This window comes from Marmota flaviventris, chromosome 1 (genome assembly GCF_047511675.1).
Source record: "Marmota flaviventris isolate mMarFla1 chromosome 1, mMarFla1.hap1, whole genome shotgun sequence".
In the NCBI taxonomy this organism is placed as follows: domain Eukaryota; kingdom Metazoa; phylum Chordata; class Mammalia; order Rodentia; family Sciuridae; genus Marmota; species Marmota flaviventris.
The window spans coordinates 102,608,164-102,630,225 of NC_092498.1; the positions used below are offsets into that span (position 1 = coordinate 102,608,164).

At 48.7% G+C, this 22,062-nt stretch overlaps 1 protein-coding gene across 1 annotated transcript; it reads right to left on the reverse strand.

Moving 5' to 3' along the window:
• Positions 1-523: 523 nt before the first annotated feature.
• Positions 524-10,254, reverse strand: Nacad (NAC alpha domain containing). The gene is made up of 8 exons (XM_071614503.1): positions 10,130-10,254; positions 2,151-7,448; positions 1,843-1,955; positions 1,689-1,760; positions 1,191-1,337; positions 933-1,082; positions 692-814; positions 524-582 (listed from the first exon to the last, which is right to left on the reverse strand). The coding sequence occupies exons 1-8, from the start codon at positions 10,194-10,196 to the stop codon at positions 568-570; spliced, it is 5,985 nt and encodes a 1,994-aa protein (XP_071470604.1). The 5' UTR covers positions 10,197-10,254; the 3' UTR covers positions 524-567.
• Between the last annotated feature and the right edge of the window lie 11,808 nt (positions 10,255-22,062).

The following is a 22,062-nucleotide window of genomic DNA, read 5'->3' on the forward strand; positions in this document are numbered from 1 at the left end:
TCTCCAGGGCACACATTCCAGAAATGGCCAACACTGACTGAGTCACTGATCTCTTAGCAGAGAATGGAGAATGTGGAGCAGATGGCCACTCTTACCCCTAGCTGGATCTGAGGGAATGCCAAAGGACAGTGAGGGGACATGAGAGTGATGAAAGGATGCTGAGGGACATTTAGGTGATGCCAGAGAGCATTGGGGGTTACCAGAGGGTATTGATGGAATGCCAGAGGGTATTGAGACTACACCAGAGAACACTGAGGAGGTCCCAGATGGCAGTTAGGTGATGCCAGGGTTTGAGAGGATTTCAGAGGGCAGTAGGGGCACTGAGAGGATTCCATAATGATAGGACACCAGAGGGTCTTCTGAGGACACTAAAGGACAGTGAGGTGGCATGGTGGTGAGGTGACATCAAAGGATGATGAGATGGCAGGGCAATGTGGGGACTTCAGAGGATATTGAGAAGTTGCCAGAGGGTATTGAGGGGACACCAGAGGGTGATGATGGGACACCAATTTATTGGACAGCAGAGCTGGGGGATGGGGCAGGATGTACCCAGCTTCTGGTCAGCAGCTACATTGTCAGTTCCTGTGGAAAAATGTGGAAGGAGAGGGTCATGATGTAGAGCCAAATCAGGACCTCACCCGAGGCCTCCAGGGACAGCTGGGAGGTGGGGGTGGGGCCAATGCTTACTCACCATGATGGCATTGACGATGTCACTGTGGTTGTCCCTTAGGGCCCGCACAGCCTTGGCCCTGGACACATTGGCCTGGGCCATCACCAGCTCAATGTCACGCAGCTCTAAACCTGCCTCGTCCACCTGGTGGGGTGAAGTAGGGAGATGATAAGCTGCTTGAGGCCTCTGGGCCAGGGCTCTCCTGACACAAGGCCTTAGGCAGAAGCCCTCCACACAGAGTCTTGGAGCCCTTTAGCCTCACCTCCTCCTCGTCCTCCTCTTCTTCCTCTTCCTCACACTCTGGCCTCACCCGGGGTCCCGGTGCCGACTCAGGGACCAGGGCTGAGGACTCCGAGGGCACCTTGAACTTCTCTGCTGCAGCTTTGTGCACTTGCTGGGATAGGTCCTCAATCTGTAGCATGGAACAGCTGTGTCAGTAGGGCCTGCACACTCCCTGTCTATCTTCCTCATCCCTGTTTCCCTGGTCATCACCACTGCCACAGCCACGGCTAGGACAAACCTTGGCCTCGCCAAAGACCACATAGGTGTCTGAGGCGGGGCTCTTGAAGACATCAGGCTTGGCGATGACAAAGAGGATGTTCTTGGACTTCTGGATAGTGATCCTGGTGACTCCCTGAATCTGCCGCAAGCCCAGTTTCGACATTGCCTGAGGCAGAGGGTAGAGATGGTTCAGACCTGCTATAGGCCCAACCAGAAAAGGCAGGTAGCACAGTGCCTGGCAGGCAAACACCTCACCCCAACTTCCCCATGACCCTGAGTGACCAGTCCTTCCCTGTGTGTACTAGCCTCTGGAGGAGGCTGACCTTCATCCATATGACCACCATGCCATTCCAGCCCAAACTGTTTAGGGGAAGGTGTATGGGTTATTAGATTTGACCCACAGGTCTTCCCTATGGATACTATTTCATTAGTTATGGGGTATGACCCATCTTGGTAAAGATGTCCCCCTGTGCAGATGGTGCTAGTACTGGGGTCAGAAGGGGAGCTCCCAGCCTACTTTTCGAGCCTTCTTTTCACTGCGACTCTGCTTGGCTTTGGCGATGGTCTCCTCACTGCTGCCTGTTGGGGCCTGTGGAAAGGTGAGGGCTGAGCACCTGTGGGTGGGAGTGTAGGGCCCACGTAAGGGCCAACCTCTCCCCCAGACTGGGCACCTGGGATGGGCACTGCACCATCTGAGGCGCTGAGATGTCCTGCTCGTCCAACTCTGCTGACGACTCCCCGTGACTATCCGAGTGCTGGCCTGAGCCCAGGGCCCGAGGTGAGTCTGGGGAAGGGAAGAGAGGTGTGAGAATGACTCCCCTAGATGGGCCCCTGGCCCTACTTCATCATGAATTGGAGCTGGGGGTCTGGACATATCATCACACCACTGCAGAGGTCCTCTAGCCTAGGACGGCAGTGCTTACCCTGGAGAGGACTAACTGCCCAAGCCTGGGGCTCCCACCCCTACATTCCCCCTCACCTTCTTCCAGGCTGTCCTCGTCCTCTTGCTGTTCTAGGGCTGGGAGTCCTTGAGGGCTCGATGGGCTCTGGGTCCCAGAGGGAGGAGGCACTTGGCTGGGTGGCAAGATCTGAGAGGCCGGGTCTTTGGCCAGGTCTTTGGCATCCGTGGGGGCCGCCTTGGGGATGAGGAGTGGGTGGTGGCGGGAGAGGCTGATCTGCTGCCCTGTCCCCAGAGGCTGGGTGTTTCCTGAGGCAGCAGCAGCAGCAGTGGCCCCCTGGGCTACTGCCCGAGACACGTGAAGGCCCCGAGAGGTTGGTGGCTCCTCACCCTCCACAGAGTCTTCCTGCAGGTTCTGGCACAAGCGAGAGTTAGGGGGTCCCAGGGCCAGTGGGGCTTCCCCAGCAAGAACACCAGGATCAGAGGGGTCAGGGTCTGAGAGCCTGTTTTGAGGTGTACTAGGCCGGCCCCTGGCAGGGTTTTCTGGGAGTTGTAGTGGGGAGGATTTGAGCATACCAGGTGCTCTCTGGGGCTGCTTTCCATTGCCTAGGCCTAGCGAAGGCTCCAACCACTGGGAAGGTGATACAGAAGGGGTAAGCTCTTTAGGGAAGTCCCTGTCCAGCCTGGATGCAGCCTTTGCTGGGGACTTTGGGCCTGAACTTAGCCTGGCCTCTTTGGCCACAGCTAAGGGAAGTCTGGGTTCCAGGGTGGCCTTGCTGCTCAGACCCCTTCCTTTCTTGGCTGGGCTCAGGGTCTGTGCCTGTGTGACCTCCGGGCAGGCAGTAGGACATGCCTTGGGAGCCTCTCTCACACCTTGGGGCACTGATGCAGGCCCACCTTCCTGTGCTGGTGGCTTGGGGCCTACACCCCTCTTGCTCTTAGCCCCCAGGGCCTCCTTTGGAGGCGAATAGGTCTTGGCCCCATCACCCACGTACACACAGGCTTCAAGACATATTTCCCCCTCAGGTGCCGAAAGGTCCACAGCTACTTCTTTTCCAGTGCCAGAGGCAGGTTCAGGGGGACCAGGGGCCTCCATGCCTAAGGTGGGACCTGCCTCTTCCCTTGGGGCCCAAGGAGTTCCAGTCTTTGCAGTTGGTTCTGGGCCATCCTTTTGGGTCTGGTTCAAGGCTGAAGGCTCTGGGTCTCCATCAGGGCCTGCATCATGCTCCCCAGGCTCTGGCCTTAGTTCTAAGGCCAGACCTAATTCCTGCTGGGTCACAGAAGCCATAAGCTTATTCCCTGGGGCCCCATGGGTGTCTCCAGCCATGGGCTCCGAGGCTAAGGTGAGTCCTGCATCTTGCAAGGGTGGAAGTGCTCTCTCAGGGGAGCTCTGTGGTATGGTGATACTCTCTTCAGCCTGTTGGGGCTCTGGTTTGGCCCCAGCCATAAGCTCCAGACCTGAGGTGGGATCTGCATCTTGCCCAGGTGGAAGTGCTGCCTCAGGGGAGTCTTGGGGTATGGTGACATTCTCTTCAGCCTGCTGAGGCCCTGGTGTGGCTGCGGCCTCGAGCTCTAGGCTTGAGGTGGGATCTGCATCTTGCAGGGGTGGAAATTTTGTCTCAGGGGAGTCCTGGAGTATGGTGACACTCTCTTCAGCCTGCTGGGGCTCTGGTGTGGCTGTAGCCACAGGCTCTAGGCCTGAGGTGGGATCTGCATCTTGCAGGGGTGGAAGTGCTGTCTCAAGGGAGTCCTGGGATATGGTGACACACTCTTCAGCCTGCTGGGGCTCTGTTATGGCCCCAGCCACAAACTCCAGGCCTGAGGTGGGACCTGCATCTTGCAGGGGTGGAAGTTCTGTCTCAGGGGAGTCCTGGGGTATGGTGACACTCTTTTCAGCCTGCTGGGGCCCTGGTGTGGCTATAGCCACAGGCTCTAGGCCTGAGGTGGGATCTGCATCTTGCAGGGGTGGAAGTTCTGTCTCAGGGGAGTCCTGGAATATGGTGACACTCTCTTCAGCCTGCTGGGGCCCTGGTGTAGCTATAGCCACAGGCTCTAGGCCTGAGGTGGGACCTGCATCTTGCAGGGGTGGAAGTTCTGTCTCAGGGGAGTCCTGGAGTATGGTGACACACTCTTCAGCCTGCTGGGGCCCCGGTGTGGCTGTAGCCACAGGCTCTAGTCCTGAGGTGGGACCTGCATCTTGCAGGGGTGGAAGTTCTGTCTCAGGGGAGTCCTGGAGTATGGTGAGACACTCTTCAGCCTGCTGGGGCCCTGGTGTGGCTATAGCCACAGGCTCTAGGCCTGAGGTGGGATCTGCATCTTGCAGGGGTGGAAGTTCTGTCTCAGGAGAGTCCTGGGATATGGTAACATTCTCTTCAGCCTGCTGAAGCCCTGGTGTGATTTCAGCCAGAGGTTCTAGGCCTGAGGTGGGATCTGCATCTTGCAGGGGTGGAAGTTCTGTCTCATGGGAGTCCTGGAGTATGGTGACACACTCTTCAGCCTGCTGAAGCCCTTGTGTGGCTTCAGCCAGAGGTTCTAGGCCCAAGGTGGGATCTGTATCTTGCAGGGGTGGAAATGCTGTCTCAGGGGAGTCCTGGGGTACGGTGACACTCTCTTCAACCTGCTGGGGCTCTATTATGGCCCCAGCCACAGACTCCAGTCCTGAGGTGGGACCTGCATGTTGCAGGGGTGGAAGTTCTGTCTCAGGGGAGTCCTGGAGTATGGTGACACACTCTTCAGCCTGCTGAAGCCCTTGTGTGGCTTCAGCCAGAGGTTCTAGGCCCAAGGTGGGATCTGTATCTTGCAGGGGTGGAAATGCTGTCTCAGGGGAGTCCTGGGGTACGGTGACACTCTCTTCAACCTGCTGGGGCTCTATTATGGCCCCAGCCACAGACTCCAGTCCTGAGGTGGGACCTGCATGTTGCAGGGGTGGAAGTTCTGTCTCAGGGGAGTCCTGGAGTATGGTGACACACTCTTCAGCCTGCTGAAGCCCTGGTGTGGCTTCAGCCAGAGGTTCTAGGCCCAAGGTGGGATCTGTATCTTGCAGGGGTGGAAATGCTGTCTCAGTGGAGTCCTGGGGTACAGTGACACTCTCTTCAGCCTGCTGGGGCCCTGGTGTGGTTGCAGCCACAGGCTCTAGGCCCGAGGTGGGACCTGCATCTTGCAGGGGTGGAAGTTCTGTCTCAGAGGAGTCCTGGGGTACGGTGACACACTCTTCAGCCTGTTGGGGCTCTATTATGGCCCCAGCCACAGATTCCAGGCCTAAGGTGGTATCTGCATGTTGCAGGGGTGGAAGTTCTGTTTCAGGGGAGTCCTGGGGTATAGTGATACTCTCTTCAGCCTGCTGAGGCCCTGGTGTGGCTGCCTCTATAGGCTCTAGGCCCAAGGTAGGATCTGCATCTTGCAGTGGTGGAAGTTCTGTCTCAGGGGGGTCCTGGGGTATGGTGACCCTCCCTTCAGCCTGCTGGGGCTCTGTTATGGCCCCAGTCACGGTCTCTAAGCCCCATGTGGAATCTGCATCTTGCAGGGGTGGAAGCATTTGGGGTACGGTGACAATCTCTTCAGGCTGCTGGGGCTCTGGTGTGGCCCCAGCCATAGGCTCTAGGCCTGAGGTGGGATCTGCTTCCTGAAGGGGTGAAAGTGCTGCCTCAGGAGAGTCCTCGAGTAGAATGACACCCCCTTCAGCCTGCTGGAGCCCCTGTGTGGCTGCAACTACAGTCTCCAGGCCTGAGGGGAGACCTCGGTCCTCTTCCTTTGAGTTCTCAGGAGGCTCTGTGTACAAGGTGGGACTTGCTGCTTCTTGAAGAACTGGTTGTGGTTCTACAATGATGGGCTCCTGACCTAAGGTAGCACTCATCACCTCCTTGGAAAGCTGAGGCAGTGCCCTGGTGGCAGGTGCTTGTCCAGTGGTAGAGTCAGCTTCTTCTTCACCAACCTGAGGGGGCACCCTGGAAGCCGCCTCCATCTGAAGGCCTAGGGCTGCTTGCAGAGCATGAGGGGTCACAGTAGTTTCAGACTCTTGGCTTAAAGCAAGGCCTTCTTCCATTTCTGAAGTTGATTCCTGGCTGTGGGCGAGGTGAGCCTCTCCCTCTGAGACCTGAGGGTTGGTTACTGTTCTGATGGCCTCTGGGCTCCAGAAAGCAGTCCCCCTTCTATGCTCCTGCTCTGTCTTCTGGGCACTGTCCTGCAGCAGGGCACTGGGCTGGGCATGGGGTTCCCCACTATACAGCCTGTCATCATCTGCCCCTGCATAGGAGGCTGAGTCCGAGTCAGAGGAGGCCGCAGAGGTGTCATCCCGGAAGGCAAAGGCCTCATCCATGCCCTCAATGATGGACAGGTCAGATAGTGACTGCAGGAAGGAGGCAGATGTGCTATCCTCCTCACCCTCTCCGGCCAGGTCCCCATCTGGAGCAGGAACATTAGCTGCCACCTCCTCCTCTTCTGGGGGCAGTGGTGTCACCTCCACTGCCTCCACCTGGAAGATGAGGCTGCCCTGGAAGGGCAGGAGGGCTGCAGGGATCATTGGGTCATTGGCTAGGAAGTCCAGGTCGAAGAAGTGGCCCTCCTGGTCCCAGGAAGAGCTACTGTCTGCTGAAAGACTAGACTCAGAAGATAGGGATTCGGGAGGCACAGTGGGATGGGGCTCTTGTTCATCTGCTACAGACCCCTGTGGGGAGAGGCCCCAGTCTGAGGGGAAGTCCAGCCCTTCAGCTGGGGCCAGCAGGCTGAGGGAACAGGATGGTGATGAGGTCCAGCTGTCCCCATCTGCCGTGATGTATGAGCCTGAGGGCGAGGCAGGTGGAGAGTCCAACAGCTCATCCTCTGGGTCCCAGGTGTCCCTATGGGGCCCATGGCTGGGAAGCAGGATGTAGGTTGTCTTGGTGGGAGTGGAGGGAGGGGTGAAGTAGGAATCAGGGTCTGGGGGAGGGGAAGGCACAGGAGGATCACCCTGAGAATACAGCTCGGAAGGTGGGTACAGGTCGGTGAGCCCACCCTCCTGATCCCTGAGCACTGGTAGGCCTGCCCTGGGTGACTGGGGTGCCTGGCATGTCTCCTCGCCCATCACAATCCGGGGCTCCAGGGTGGCAGGGAGAGGGCCCTTAGTGAGCAGAGCCTCAGGGGGCTGACCCTCATCAGGCAAAGCCTGTGGGAGGGGGCCCTCGGAGAGGAGTGTTGGGTTTGGGCTGCCTTCCGCTGGGTCTGCCCAGGCTGAAGGGGCCCCACCAGGCACTGCATCCCAGCTGGCTCCCTCAGGCTGGGGCCGGGCACCTGGCTTGCTGGGCAGGAACGTGAGGGTCAGGGAGCTGGGCTCTGGGATCAGGGCATGGGGCTCCCGCCGGTCCTCTCTCAGGATGGTGGCAGCAGCTGCATCACAGGAGAGCTCTGTGGAGACAGAGAAGAACGTGAAGCACCCAGACACATCTCCAGACCAAGTGAGGTGAAGAGCTGAGCATGGGACGGGAAACAGATGTCCATTGAAAGAGGCCCAGTGGAGAGCTGGTTGGGGAAGACAGGAGGGAGAAGAGAATGGTGGTGTGGGTTGCATTTAAGGGAAAATTTCCAGGGGTTTTGACAGAGAACAGAACTGCTGACAGTAGCTTTGCAGAATGGGGGCTTGCAGGCAGTGTTGCTGTGTGTGTTATAAACTCATGATTTTCTTGGGGACACTTTAGCAAAGATGCAACTAGCATTTCCATCTTTTTTTTTGAGACTAGATTGCTGATTCCTTTCTAGTTAATCAGTATGATTTAGCTGGGCTTAGCTGGAGTGGATAGCAATCAGAATCTGCTGGACAGTGCCTTCCCATGGCAGGAGCGTGGGCCCTCCCACACTGCACAGCTCTGGAACATTACAGGTCTCACATATGCCTACTGTAAAATACGGGCTTTGCCTCTTTGGCCCATCTCTCTCCTATATTGCTGCCAACACTTGAGGTCAACCTGTCCCCTCAGGGCCCTGTGCCTGGGCTGCTCCCTGTGGCATATGGGAGGAGGGAAACCAGGGGCTCTGAATGCAGTCAAGTTTCTGAAGAATGGAGACAGATGTTTACCACAGAAATTGAATTGGAGCATCCATCTAGAAAGGCAGTGGTGGGAAATAATGGTGATCATGCAACTCAGTGGGAGCAGGACAGCTACAGGAGGGCTAGTGGAGCCCCTGGTCCAGTGCTCCCCAGAGTAGCAGCCATTCCATGATGAGTGCCAAATTCTCCCTTGGGACTGGGAGCTAGGTCCTGCCCTGTAGCCCTTCTCTGGGTCCCAAGGAGCCCCCATGAGGAGGCTACAGGTGCTCAGGAAACCTCCATGGGCTGACACACCTCCAGCTGAAAAGTCCCTTCACACATACACCATGAAGTAACATGGATCAGAAAGCACTTAGGGCACTCAGCAAAGTGAAAGAACACCCCTGGCAAGACTTACCACAACACTCTGCTGGTTTGCTACCTCCTGGTCTCTTGCTGACTGGCATTTTATCATCACTGAGGTCACTCTGCATATGCACTTCTGAATCTTGCGGTTTTCACCAGATATTATCTCATAAGCATTTTTCCCATGTGTGCCAAATGCTCATAAGCCTCATTTTTTAATGGCCTTGTAACATTCCCTTTTTCACCTCCACCAAAGCCAAAGATGCTTCTATTTGAAGCATCTGCTGAAGGCCCTCCTAGTCCCCCACCCCAGTCTAGGCCAAGTCCTGCTCAAGAGGGGGAGGGGCTGCTTATAGAGGCTGGGCTCCAAGGCTGATGCTTGCCGAGGGATGACTGCTCTACCATGCTCACTGGTGACAGGACAACACTGCCTGCACCTTGGCTTTCTCTCCTACAAAGTGGAGATCAAATAGGATTAGTGGTGAAGTCTAAGAAGGTGTAGCTGCTTTGCCAGGCTGCCGGATTTGCCCTCAGCAGCCTCAGGGCATTGAGAGCTCATCAACTGAGGGCTGAGCTGCTGGATAAGCCAGGGGGTCCTGAGAGAACAGGGAGCTCCTTCAGGTCCCTTGTGGCACACCTGATATCCAACAGTGGGAGTGGGTGTGGCTGGTGGGCATAATTGGGTGCTCTAAAACTGCACTGCACTGACCCCTGATATGCCTCCAGGGTAGGAGAAGGGCTGAATTGGCCAAGGTTAGAATGGAAGGAAAAGAAAAGGCCAAAGTTTTTTGTGACTCATTCAAGGTCACCAAACAAGCCAGAACAGAGCCAGCACATGATCCTGTTTCTGTGGAGTCTCATCCTGGACTGCCTGTTTCCCAAGAGCAGAGGTGATAACTGTGTCACCTCATAGCCATGCCATTGACCCTACACTGTCGACAGCCCAGGTGACTTCTTGTTCACAGCAAGGTGCCCTTGGCCCTGCCCAAGCCACACATGGCCAACCTCCCAGCAGAAACCATCCAGGCTCTGACTGCCCAGGCCAAGTGGACCGACCTATAGTCTAAACCAACATTTGTTGACCCAGCCTTTCCAGGGATCCGGTGGTCTGCACAATGGGGCGTTGCTGGTGAGGCCACCTCCCCAGGGCCTCCCACCTTCCAGACCCAGATCTGCTGTTTCTCCCCCAAGTTGCTCTCCCTCTGGCCTTCCTATATCTCCAGCCAGTTCTGCTCCTCTCTCCTGTGCCTGGCCAGTCCCCAGCCCTTGGAAGCCCAGGCTGCAGTTGAGGACTGTCTGGGTGGGCGCCGGATCAGCCTGCAGGGACCCCATAGGCCTCCCGCCTCCAAACCCGAACCCGTAGCCTTCAGACCTGGAGGCTGGTAGCTCTGCACGGACAATGGGACGCCAGCGGGGCGCGGCTGCCAGAACAGGCGGGAGGAGCCCGGCGGACTAGGAGCTCAGGGAGCCCAAAGACCCCAGGGTCAGAGGCCAAGGGCGCTTCTGGCTCGCAGGAGCACTCCCTGAGTCCCATCCCGCTCTTGCCCTAAGTCCTGAGTTGGGGGCAGGGTTCGAGTGTAGGGAAGGGCAGAGCTTGGAAATGACTAGGACTGGCCGGCGAGCGAGGCAGAGGGACGAAGGAGGGAATAGGCCGGATAGAGAATTGGGCCTGAGAGGAGAGGGGCCGCGGTCTCACCTGTGCGGGGCCCAGGCCCACTAGCCTCAGGCAGCGGTAACTCGGCGCAGGCAGCCTCCCCGGGCATGGCCTCGACGTGCGCCCGCCTGTCCCTCTGTCCCTCGGTCCGTCTGTCCGTACAGTCGCCCGGCGTAGCCTGAGCGGCCACCGCCCCTCAGCTGGCGGGGAGGGGGAGCGGAGTGTGGATGACGTCAGCGCAGCCCCGCCCGCCCAGCGGCCTGAGTGAGCGTGCGCGGGCGAGCCAGGCACTGCGGAGCGCGATGTCGCGGGTGGGGGGTGCTCCCTCCCTACCCAACCGGTTGAGGTCTTCCTCCTGTGGTGTACGAATCCGAGCAGGCGTGGGGCGCCTGCGCCCCGCCCAGCCTTTCCCGCAGCATCCCCCTCCCTTTACCAGGGAGGGATTCGAAGACATTCGGGGTCTGGACACCTCCCCGGTGGCATCACCCCTTAGCTGGGAATAGGCGGAGGCGTCTCTAGAACCAAGGTTTCAGGGACCGGGGAGGAGCCTCAGGGAGATACTGTCAGAGACAGCCCACCCTTCTCTGACTAGGCGAAGGGCACAGGAGGCCCGGAGTGGGGAGGGAACCCCGCCCAGCTTGATGCCTGCATCCAAAAGATGAGTTGGAGCCGCAGCTTTGGAGTGATTGGTTGGTCCTTGCAGTCGTCGGTCTCCATGGCAACCGCCTCCAGTCTCTGTGGCAACCAGAGATGGAGCTTAAGAGAGCGCAGCGGGGAAGGTGGATCCAGACGAGCTCCTGGGCCAAGCTGGGTCTCTGGGTTTCCTGGCAGCGTGATGATCTGCTCCCACCCCTTCACCCCTCAGTTCTCTAGGCATGGGGAGGAAAAGAAAAGAAAAGCTCCTCCTTCCATTCCTGGCAGCTGCCCCTGCCACACCTCCAAGGATGAAGCCCGCCCCGCCCCTTGGTTTTTCTGAAATGCGCGATTGCTTCCACTCAGGCCGCTGCACCGCCTAGATTCACCACCCCACTTCCCCGCACGGTGCCAGGCACTGAGAGACCGATGAATGACACATTGTCATTTCTGAACTGGGGTAGAAAAAAATCAAGAGCAGCCATTGTGGCAAGCAGGGAGGGAGCCTCCAACTTCCTCATTCTTCTGATTCTATCACAAAGCTCAGGAAGTCAGGTCTATCCCCGACTCCTCAGAACCTGCCTCAAGGCCCAGCGTTGCACATCTACCCTGCATTCCTCTTAGTTGCTGTCAGTCCATCCATTTTTCCCGCTGGTGTGCAACTTTCTTCCGCCTTTCCTTTACATCTTTTACGTAAGGACCTTCATTTCCATCTCCTCCTCCTGTGAATGCTCTCCTGTTTTCTTAGCTGAATTCTAAGATTGCTGCTCTGACACATGCCTATCATGAAAATATCATGGATTCTTAGAAATCAAATTCCCTATAAATGCCCTGGAAAACTATAAATCCAGGGCATAAAAGAGAAAGCCAAAGTAGAATCCTTAAAGATGAAATGAAGGGGAGCGGGTGAGGGATCAGGTGAACAGCATAGCTAGTAGAGCGTCTTCCCAGTAGACGACCTAGGCCTGGCATTTCCTTACCTCAATCTACCAACAGGAGAACCAGGTAGATTTCTTCATTCCCATACAGAGTGAAGGCCTGCTGACACCACCAGCTGAGCATGGCAAGGAGGCATGTTGGAAAACATGCTGCTTTCCTCCCCAACTCTACCCAGAGGCTCCTGGCACAGGGAGAGGGGGTAGGGAACTAGTAAGGGAGATCCCACAACAAAAAGAAACTATCACTAGGTGTGCTGGACATTCCCAGTGATACAAGAGACTGAGGCCAGATGATCACAAGTTCAAGGCCAGCCTCAGAAATTTAGCCAGACCCTGCCTCTAAATAAAAACAATACAAAGGGCCAGGGATGTAGCTCAGTGGTAGAGTATCCTTAGTACTGCAAAGACCAAAAACCCAACCTAAACAAACAAAATGGAGCATATACTTGTACCAGTGAACTCAAATTTGAAATCAACTAAGAGAAAGACAACAGGAAGATCCCTAAACACTTGAGAATTCAATAACACACTTCTAAATAATTCATGGGCCAGAGGAATTATTCAAGGAAAAAAATTTTTTTTTGGCATGGAACTAAATGAAAATAAAACCACAAAATATCAAAATATGTACTATGAAGCCAAAGCAGTGCAGGGAAGAATATTTGCAGCAATTATAAGAGAAGAAATGTCTCATGCCAACAATTTGATTTCCTATATCAAGAAATCAGGAAAAGGGGGGCTAAGGATGTAGCTCAGTGGTAATGCAATTGTCTAGTGTGCACAAGGCCTTGGGTTCAATCTCCAAAACTGCCAAAAAAACCAAACCAAACAAAAAATAGAAAAAAGAAAGTAGGAAAGAAGAGCAAAATAAACCAACACAGCAGAAGGAAGGGAAATAGTAAAATAAAGACAGAAATCAATGAATATAAAACAGGAAGATGATAAAAGGAATCAATGAAATAAAAACATGGTTCTTTGAAAAAATATAAAATTGGTTAAAACTCTTGCAAGACAAACAAAAATAAAGACACAAATGACCAAAATCAGGAGTGAAATGGGGCTAGTGCTATGAAACCTACAAACATTTTAAGGATACCAAGGGGAATGCTACAAACAATTTGATGTATATAAATTCAACAATTTGTAAGTAATGAACTGATTATTTGAAAATTACAAATTCCCAAAACTCAAAATAGATGAGATAGGTAGCTAATGTCCCATAACTATCAAAGAATTGAATTTGTAATTTCAAATCTCCTCAAAATAAATCAACATGCATGAGTCCCTGGGTTCAAACCCCTGCCCTGAAAAAAAAAGGGGGGGGGGTGTGATTGGGTCGGAGGAGCTAGGTTGTTTCCACTAGAAAATTATACCAAAAATTTAAATTGGAATTAAAACCAATTTAAACAATCTCTTTCAGAAAACAGAAGAGGAGGAAACAATTCCTAATTCATTTTTTTAAGGCAAACAATAGCCCAGCATAATTATTCATGCCTATAATCCCAGCTGTTCAGGAGGGTAAGGCAGGAGAATTTTAAGTTCAAAGCCAGCCTGGGCAACTTAGAGAAAACCAGTCCCAACATATACTAAAAAGGGCTGTTTAAAAAAAAAAAAAAAAAAGAGGATGTAGCTCAGGGGTACAGCACCCCTGGGTTCAATCCCAGTACCAAAAACAAACAAGGCAAGCAGTATCCTGACATGTACCCCTCAAAAACTCTAGACCAGAATCTCACAAATTTAGGAACAAAAATTCTCAATGGATTACTAGCAAATCAAATTTAGCAATGAATAAAAAGAATATACACCATGACCAAGTAGAATTTATTCCAGGTATGCAAGGCTGGTTCAACACTTGAAAATCCATCAAGTTAATTCATAACACCAATATGTTAAATGAGAAAAATTGGACATGGGAGTGTAGCTCAATGACAGAATGTTTACCTAGCATGTAGAAGGCCCTGGGATGGAGCCCAGCTAGTGGGGTGGTGGTTACATTCCAGTAGAGACTGCTGCCTCCTTCACTGAGAACTCAGCTCCTAGAGTAGGTGTCATGCAGAAGTTTGCCACTGAGCTTAAAGATTCTCTCTGGGGGAAGAGAAGCAGGTTGTATGACAGCTTCTGATCTCTTCCCAAATGCACTGACTTCACTTGTAACAGAGGATGGGGAATCACTCTCAAGAGCAGCAGAGGTTGTGGTGAAAGACCATTGAAAGGTGATTTGTGGATCCATTGAAAACAGCCTGGACTACAGGATGACAGTTCACTGGAGAAAATTGAGGAATAAGAAAACTGAGTGCCCTGGGGTTAGAGAAAATATCAAACACTGACCTCAGAAATTATCCCATCTAACAAGACAGCGTGGATTAGCTTGTAGAGGAACTTAGGCCTCAGAGGATTGTTGAAAGCATTAAAGCAATCAGTGGTGTGTGTCAGTGGCAATTAGTGGAGTTTAATAGCTAGGTGTGGTCAGACAAAAAGGAAGAGAGTCCTACCAGTACTGGTCATCCTAGGGTGACTGTGGGCATACATAAAGCTGCACTCCCCTGAGAAGGAGTATCAGAGACTTAAAGTATGGGGGAGTGGGGATAGAATTAAAAATAATTGGGCAGGCTGGGTAGTGCACGCCTGTAACCCCAGGAGGCTGAGGTAGGAGGATTGCATGTTCAACACCAGCCTTAGCAAAAGCTAGGTGCTAAGCAACTCAGTGAGACCCTGTTTCCAAATAAAATACAAAATAGGGCTGAGGATGTGGCTCAGTGATTGAGTGCTCCTGAGTTCAATCCCCAGTACCTCCCCAAACAAAATGAAACAAAATGGACACAACCTAATAAGTTCATTGGGGTTGCAAGATTCAGGACCAATATGCAAAAATCAATTATACTGTATACCAACTTGCAATGAGAAATCCAAAATTGAAATTAAGAAAACAATTCCATTTGCAACAGCATTATAAAATAACAAATGCATGAGGTCCTGGGTTTGATCCCCAGCAATGCAAAAAACCAAGCCAAAACAAAAAGATAAAAATCATAAAATACTTAGGAATAAATTTAAAAGTAGTTCAAAACGTGTACTCTGGAAACTTTAAAATACTGTTGAAAAATTAAAGACTAGATAAGTGGGAAAACATTCCATGTTCATGAATCAGAAGATTTAACATTGTTAAGATGGTAACAATATCCAAGATCTAAAGATTCAGAACAATCCTTATCAGAATTCCAACTAACTTCTTTGTACAAACTGACAAACTCATTCTAAAGTTCTCATGAATTGCAAGAGACCCAGAAGAGCCAACCAAAATAATCCATGGAGAAAAATTCAAAATATAACTATGAAACAGTAGTAATCAAAAGACAATATACCATTGGCAAGAGGATATATAGATCAACGGAAGAAAACTGACATTCCAGAAATAAACCTATATATCCATGGTCAACTGATTTTTGACAAGGATGCTAAGACCATTTAGCAAGGGAAAGAATAACAACACTTGGTTCTGGGACAACTAAGTAATTTCATCCAAAAAAATGAAGTTGACACTTTATATCATATATAAAATTAACTCAAAATCATAAAGGAACAAAAGATAAGAGTGAAAATTATAAAACTCTTAGAAAAAAAGCACAAGGGTAAGTATTTGTGACTTTGGATTCACTAAGGAATTCTTAAAAATGACAACGTACAAGCAGCCTAAGAAAAAAGACAAGTTGGACTATTTCAAAATTCAAAACTTTTGGGGTTGGGGATATGATATGGCTGAGCACTTGCCTAGTATGCATAGGCTCTGGGTTCCAGCCTTGGCACCAACCTCCCTGCCCCAACAACAAGAAAAACAACAAAAATAACAAACACCCAACCAAATGAAAACAATCCAAAACAATGACAAAATTTAAAACTTTTGAGTCTCAAAGGGTATCATCAAGAAAGTGAAAATTATAAACTCAAAGAATGGGAGAAAATATCTGGAACTCATATATATATATATATATATATATATATATATATATATTTTTTTTTTTTTTTTTTTTTTTTTTCTTTTTTCTTTTGTATATATACATGGGTTAACACATGCACGCAAGTGCGCGCACATGCACATACACACACACACACACACACACACACACACAAGCACTGGGGACATAACCCAGGAGTGCTTTACCACTGAGCCACATCCCAAACCTTTTTTATTTTTTTACTTTGAGACAGAGTCTTGATAACTTGCTTATGGCCTCATTAAATTGCTGAGGCTGGCTTTGAACATGCCATCTTCCTGCCTCAGTCTCCTGAGCTGCTGAGATTATGGGCATGTGCCACTGCTCCCAGATTTTTTATTATTTGAGACAGAATCTCACCAAGTTGTTTAGGTCTTTGCTAAATTGCTAAGGTTGGCCTTGAATTTGCAATCCTCCCACCTTAGCTTCCATAATTTCTGGGATTACAGGTGTGGCTACTGCAGCCAGCAGAATTCATATGTTTGATAAAGAATTTAACAACAAAAAAACTAAAAGACAAACTAACATTAAAAATGGGAAAAAAACCTGAATAGGTATTTCTCTAAAAAAGATATGCAAGCCGGGTGCGGTGGTGCATGCCTGTAATTCCAGCGGAAACAGGAGAATCATGAGTTCAAAGACAACCTCAGGGACCTGGGGGTGTGGCTCAGCAGTAGAGCACTCACCTAGCATGTGCGAGGCCCTGGGTTCAATCCCCTGGTACAAAAAAAAAAAAAAGTCAAAATGAACATGGCTAGAATAAAGTCAGGTTACCAGTGTTGCGACTATGGAGAAACTTGAATCTCATACATTGTTAGTGGGAATGTAAAATGGGTGCTGCTCCTTCAGAGAACAGATTGGCATTTTCTTAAAAGATTAAACATAGTTACCATAAACTCAACAATTCCACTCCTAAGTATATCTGCAGTAAAGAGGAAGACACATCCACACACAAACTTGCACACAAATACAGCACCAACAGGTGGACACAACCCAAAGGTCCATCAGTGGATGAATGGATAAGCAAAATGTCTTACAGTTGTCCCTGCATCAGGGGATTGGTTTCAGTGTAACAGGGGTTCACTTGATGCTTTGACTATATCCCTTGTGGCTTTGAAATGTACATTTTTTTTTCTTTTTCTCAACCTTCTCTCTGACCTCCTCATTGATCTTCTTTTCCATAACCTACTCCTTCCTGATCTTCTCTTTCCTGATCTCTCCTCCTTAATCTCATTTTCTTTGAATTACCTCTTTAAAAACCCTATTTTCCTGCTAATGGGCAGAATCAGTCTTTGGCACTGGAGTCCCCTGTGTTTCTCCTTTGCTGGGAAAGCAATAAGCCTTATTTTTCCTTTTTCTCAAAACCATGTCCTCATTATTGTATTGGCATTGGGAACAAGGACCAAGCTTTCGGCAACACAGGACTGAGAATACCACATTTTTGAATGCTCGTATCCCTTGCTTAAAATGGTAATATTTGCATATGTAACCTGTGTGCATCCTCCCATATACTTTAAATCATCTCTTGATCACTTATAACATCTAATACAAAGTTAATGTATGTAAATAGTTGTTATATGTTTTTGGGCGAATATATAATGACAAGAAAAAGTCTATATATGTGCAGTACAAATGCAATGCTTTTCTAATTCATTTTGTGGTTAGTTGAATCTATAGATGCAGAACCCACAGATACAAAAAGCTAAGTGTAAAAACTATAAATGGACTATTATTTGGTTATAAAATAAATGAATGCTGCTATATGTTAAAACACCAAACTATGTAAATAAACATTATGCTAAATGAAAGAAGTCAGTCACAAAATGCCACATCCTGTAAGATTCCATTCATATTAAAGTTCAGGAGAGGGAAATCTAGAGTCAAAAAGATTAGTGTTGGCTTAAGGCTGTAGGTAGCAGGTGAGCATATAGGGAAGTAAGTTAAAAGGTACACAGTTTCTTTATGAAGTGACAAAAATATTCAAAAATTGATTGTGGTGAGAGTTGTACATATTTGTGAAGAGACTGAAAAACATTGAATTATTCATTTGAAGTAGGCAAGTGAATGAGAACATTAATCACTAATATTTAACATTCATTATTATTATATAATTTAGCAAAAAACAAATATTATTTAATAAAGTTGTTAAAATAAAAGGTATATAGAAGACATAATATCCTTATTTGCAAAAGATATGACTTTATATATAGGAAATATGAATGATACCACTGGTTACTGGTGACGAATTCTGCTCCCTCACATGTTGAACATTAGGGAAGCATATAAAGCAGGGTTCATTTAAAAAGAGGTAGGTAACAAGGTACAATTCCTGGGTCAGGTTACTTTAGCAACAGGTTGGAGCAGGGGTAGTTTATCTTTTTTTTTTTTTTTAGTTGTAGATGGGCACAATACCTTTATTTTATTTATGTGGTGCTGAGGATCAAACCCAGAGCCTCACTGCATGGGAGACAAGTGCTCTAACACTGAGCCACAACCCCAGCCCAAGGGGCAGGTTATCTTGATAGGGTGGAGGAAAGGCTCAAGGAAGGAATTAACATTTCAATTCCTCCATTCTCTGGATGACCCTTGCCTATCTGCCTGTCTAATTCTGGCTTCCTAATGAAATAAAAAATGCATAGGACTGGGAATATAGCTCAGAGGTAGAGCAATTCCCTACCATATACAAGGCCCTGAGATCTGCAGCACCAAAAATAAAAATTCATAAAATCAGGAAGTTCACATAAAAATCAATCCAATTTCTACACTAATAGTGAACATAAGAACAAATAAACAAGAACACAATAGCATTTACAATCACTCTAAAAAACATGCAGTACTTAAGTATGCTTTTTTTTTTTTTTGTACTGGGGATTGAACTCAGGGGTACTTTACTACAGAGCTATATCCTCAGCCCTTTCTATGTTTTATCTTGAGATTTAAGTTATTGAGACTGTTTTTGAACTTGGGATCCTCCTGCCATAGGCTCCCGTCACAGACATTATAGACGTGCCCCAACATACCAGGCTTAGGTATACATTTAACAAAACAAAAACTGAATGACATTGATAAAATGAATCAAAGACTTAAATAAAGAGACACAAGATGTTCAGTAGTCAAGATGTTGCGTCTTCCCAAATTGATCTATAGGTTTAATGCAATTTCTATTAAAATCCCAGTACAGTATTTTTTTCAGGGGGAGGTACTGGGTATTGAACTTAGAGGCATTGGATTACTGAGCCACATCGCCAGCCCATTTGTATTTTATTTAGAGACAGGGTCTCACTGAGTTGCTTAGTACCTTGCTTTTGCTGAGGCTGGCTTTGAACTCCTGATCCTCCTGCCTCAGCCTCCCAATCCACTTAGATTACAGACATGTGCCACCATTCCTGGCCTTTTTTATTCACTTATTTATTCTGTGGACATAGACAAACTTATTCAAAAACTTGAAGGACTGGGGTTGGAGATGTGGCTTGGTGGCAGAGTACTTGTCTAGCATAAGTAAGGCTTGTGTAAGGCTTGGATTTGATCTCCAGCACTGTAAAACAGAACAAAAACTTGATAGAAAGGCTTAGGATATAGTAGGGCTAAAACAAGCTTTAAAAATGTAATCAAAGGGCTCATTCACTCTACCCAATCAAGGCCTATTTTACAGCTACAGTAATCAAGAACACGTGATGATGCAGGTAACAGATCAACAGCACAAAAACTCAGCAATAAACATACACAAATGTGCCCAATTGACTCCCCCCCCCTCCCCCAGTACTAGGGATTGAGCCAAGGGGCATTCTACCACTGAACTACATCCTTCACTCTCATTTTTTTTTTTTTTTTACCTCAAACAAGGTCTGGCTAAGTTGCTGAGGCTGGCCTCAAACTTGCAATCCTCCTGCCTTAACCTCCCTAGTTGCTGATATTACAGGTGTGCACCACATTCCTGGTCCCAATTGACTTTTTTTTTTTTTTTTAATAGAAAGAAAGATTTATTTTAAGGATAGAACATAAATAGATTTCTCTTAAGGGGCCCCAGAGCTGTATGTCTGAGGAAGTGGGGCTATCCTGCCCTTTTTACACATTTTAGATTTCCTTTGTTCTCACACTTTCTCCTCCCTCCAACCTGCCTACTTGACTAGTGACCAAAAGGTGGGCCAAAAGGTGGAGTGATCTAAGGGCAGGAATATGTAGCCGCCAAGAGGGTACCCGCAGGAAAAGAGCAACCCAGGGGGCATTCTTTAGCAATCCCTTGCCGGGAGGAACGATTTCTTGGAGGCAGGTAACTTCATAATAGGCTGCAGGAGGGAATTAACATTAGCATTTATTACCTCTTGAATCAGCAACGCCCTCTTTTCTGACCCAATCATTCATTATGTACACTGACTGTCCTCCCACCCACAGAAGGGAACCCTTACTGCTGGTAAGGGAAAATGGATGATGACTACCCTGGTTGCTTTGAGCTGAGAAGGGGTGATGTGGAGCAAGCAGTTTGGGTTACCCTTTTAGGAATGTTTTGGATCAGTAGACAGGTTCATAGCAAGTCGTATTTGGAAGTAACAGGTTGTAAAGTCATCTGAGAGGTGGGTGCTTCTCAATGATGATCTCGGTGGGACTGGAGATGAGAATGAGGGCCAAATCCCATTTCCCTGATGGGAAGATTGAACACCTGAGAAACGCTGAGGCAAGTGTAGAAAGCGAGTTTTATTTATTTAAAGGATAGAACAGAGATGGACTTCTCCAAAACGAAGGGGCCCCAGAGCTGTGTCCCTCAGTTGACTTTTTTGGGGGGTTACCAGGGATTGAACTCAGGGGCACTCAAACACTGAGCCATATCCCTAGCCCTATTTTGTTTTTTATTTGGAGATAAGGTCTCACTTAGTTGCTTAGTGCCTCGTTTTTTTGCTGTGGCTGGCTTTGAACTCACTGCCCGCTTTGCCGGAAGCCCAAATGACTTTTTTTTTTTTTAATTAAACTTTGTTTAGGTGCTGATAGAGCTTTACTTTTGCTTATTAAATGTGGTGCTGAGACTCAAACCCAGTGCCTCACACATGCTAGGCAAGCACTCTACCACTGAGCCACCACCCCAACTGACTTTTTGAAGTGGAAAAACATGTCAATGGAAGAGGATAGTCTTTTTTTTTTTTTTTTTTTTTGTGGTACTAGGGGTTGAACTCAGGAATTACACATGGTAGGCAAGTGCTCTATAACTGAGCTACATACATTCCCAGCCCTTCACTAAACTTTGGCACAGGGTCTTGCAAGTTGTCTACATTAGCTTCAAACTTGTGATCCTCCTGCCTCAACCCCACCCCGCCAGCTGCTGTGATTACAGGTATACACCACCATGCCTAGATGGCTTTTTCAACAAATGGTCCTGAGTAGTTGGAAATCGAGAGGTAACAAAAACTTCTCAATTTGGGAGCTGAGTTAGGAGGTTTGCGAGTTCAAAGTCAGCCTCTGCAAAAGTGAGGCGCTAAGCAACTTGGTGAGACTCTGTCTCTAAATAACATACAAAATAGGGCTGGGGATGTGGCTCAGTGGTTGAGTGACCCTCGAGTTCCATCCCTGATACCAAATCGACAACAACAAAACAATTTAAGACTCACAAAAATTGTGCAAATTAAGTTTCTCCATTTGGAGAAAACTTCAGTACATCCTCAAAACGGATCATGGAATTAAAAGTAAAATATAAACTATTAACACTCTTAGGAAAATAACTGAAAAAGTTTCCAAGACCTATATGGGTATGTGAGTAAATGTTGTGGTCAAGCCATATCATGGGATATAGAGCTACACAGCTCTGGGGCTGGGGTTGTGGTCAGTGGAAGAGTGTTTGCCTAGCACATGTTGAGACACTGGGTTCAAACTTCAACACCACATAAAAATAAATAAAGGTATTGTGTTCATCTAACAACAACAAAAAAAGAAAAAGAAAAAAAAAAAAAGAGCTGCACAGCTCTAAGCAACACAAAGAAATGAGTCATCAGCATATGCAATGATATGAATGAAATCTTGAGAATTCATATTTCTCTAAATCTAAGTCAAAATTGTGTGATCCCCTTTAGGGGATGGCTTTGTGATCCTCCTGCCTCAGCCTCTCCAATCCACTGGGATTACAGGTGTGTGCCATCTCACCTGGCTAGGGGTAGCATTCTTAGGATGACAAGAGTAGTAATAAAGGCTCATGGTTGCAGATGGTTGAGGACAAGAGTTGTCCTATGGCCAATGTGATGATGAGAACAGCTAGCCTGACTTCTGCTTATGTCAGTATTACAGTAGGCCCTTGTCATCCAGTTCTATTAGAGGGAAACACCTGAGTGTTTCTTAATAACTATATGGTGCCCCAATTACCTCAAAATAAAAACCAGTGGCCCCAAGTGGTGGACAGGACAAATACTTATTTTCTTTGATGGAATGGGTT

Excerpts from the sequence above, each read along its gene's own strand:
- Nacad (XM_071614503.1), bottom strand. The coding sequence starts at position 10,196 with ATGCCCGGGGAGGCTGCCTGCGCCGAGTTACCGCTGCCTGAGGCTAGT. Across the intron at positions 7,449-10,129 it reads TGGGCCTGGGCCCCGCACAG|AGCTCTCCTGTGATGCAGCT; the intron begins GTGAGACCGCGG and ends CTGTCTCCACAG. Across the intron at positions 1,956-2,150 it reads CGAGGACAGCCTGGAAGAAG|ACTCACCTCGGGCCCTGGGC; the intron begins GTGAGGGGGAAT and ends TCCCTTCCCCAG.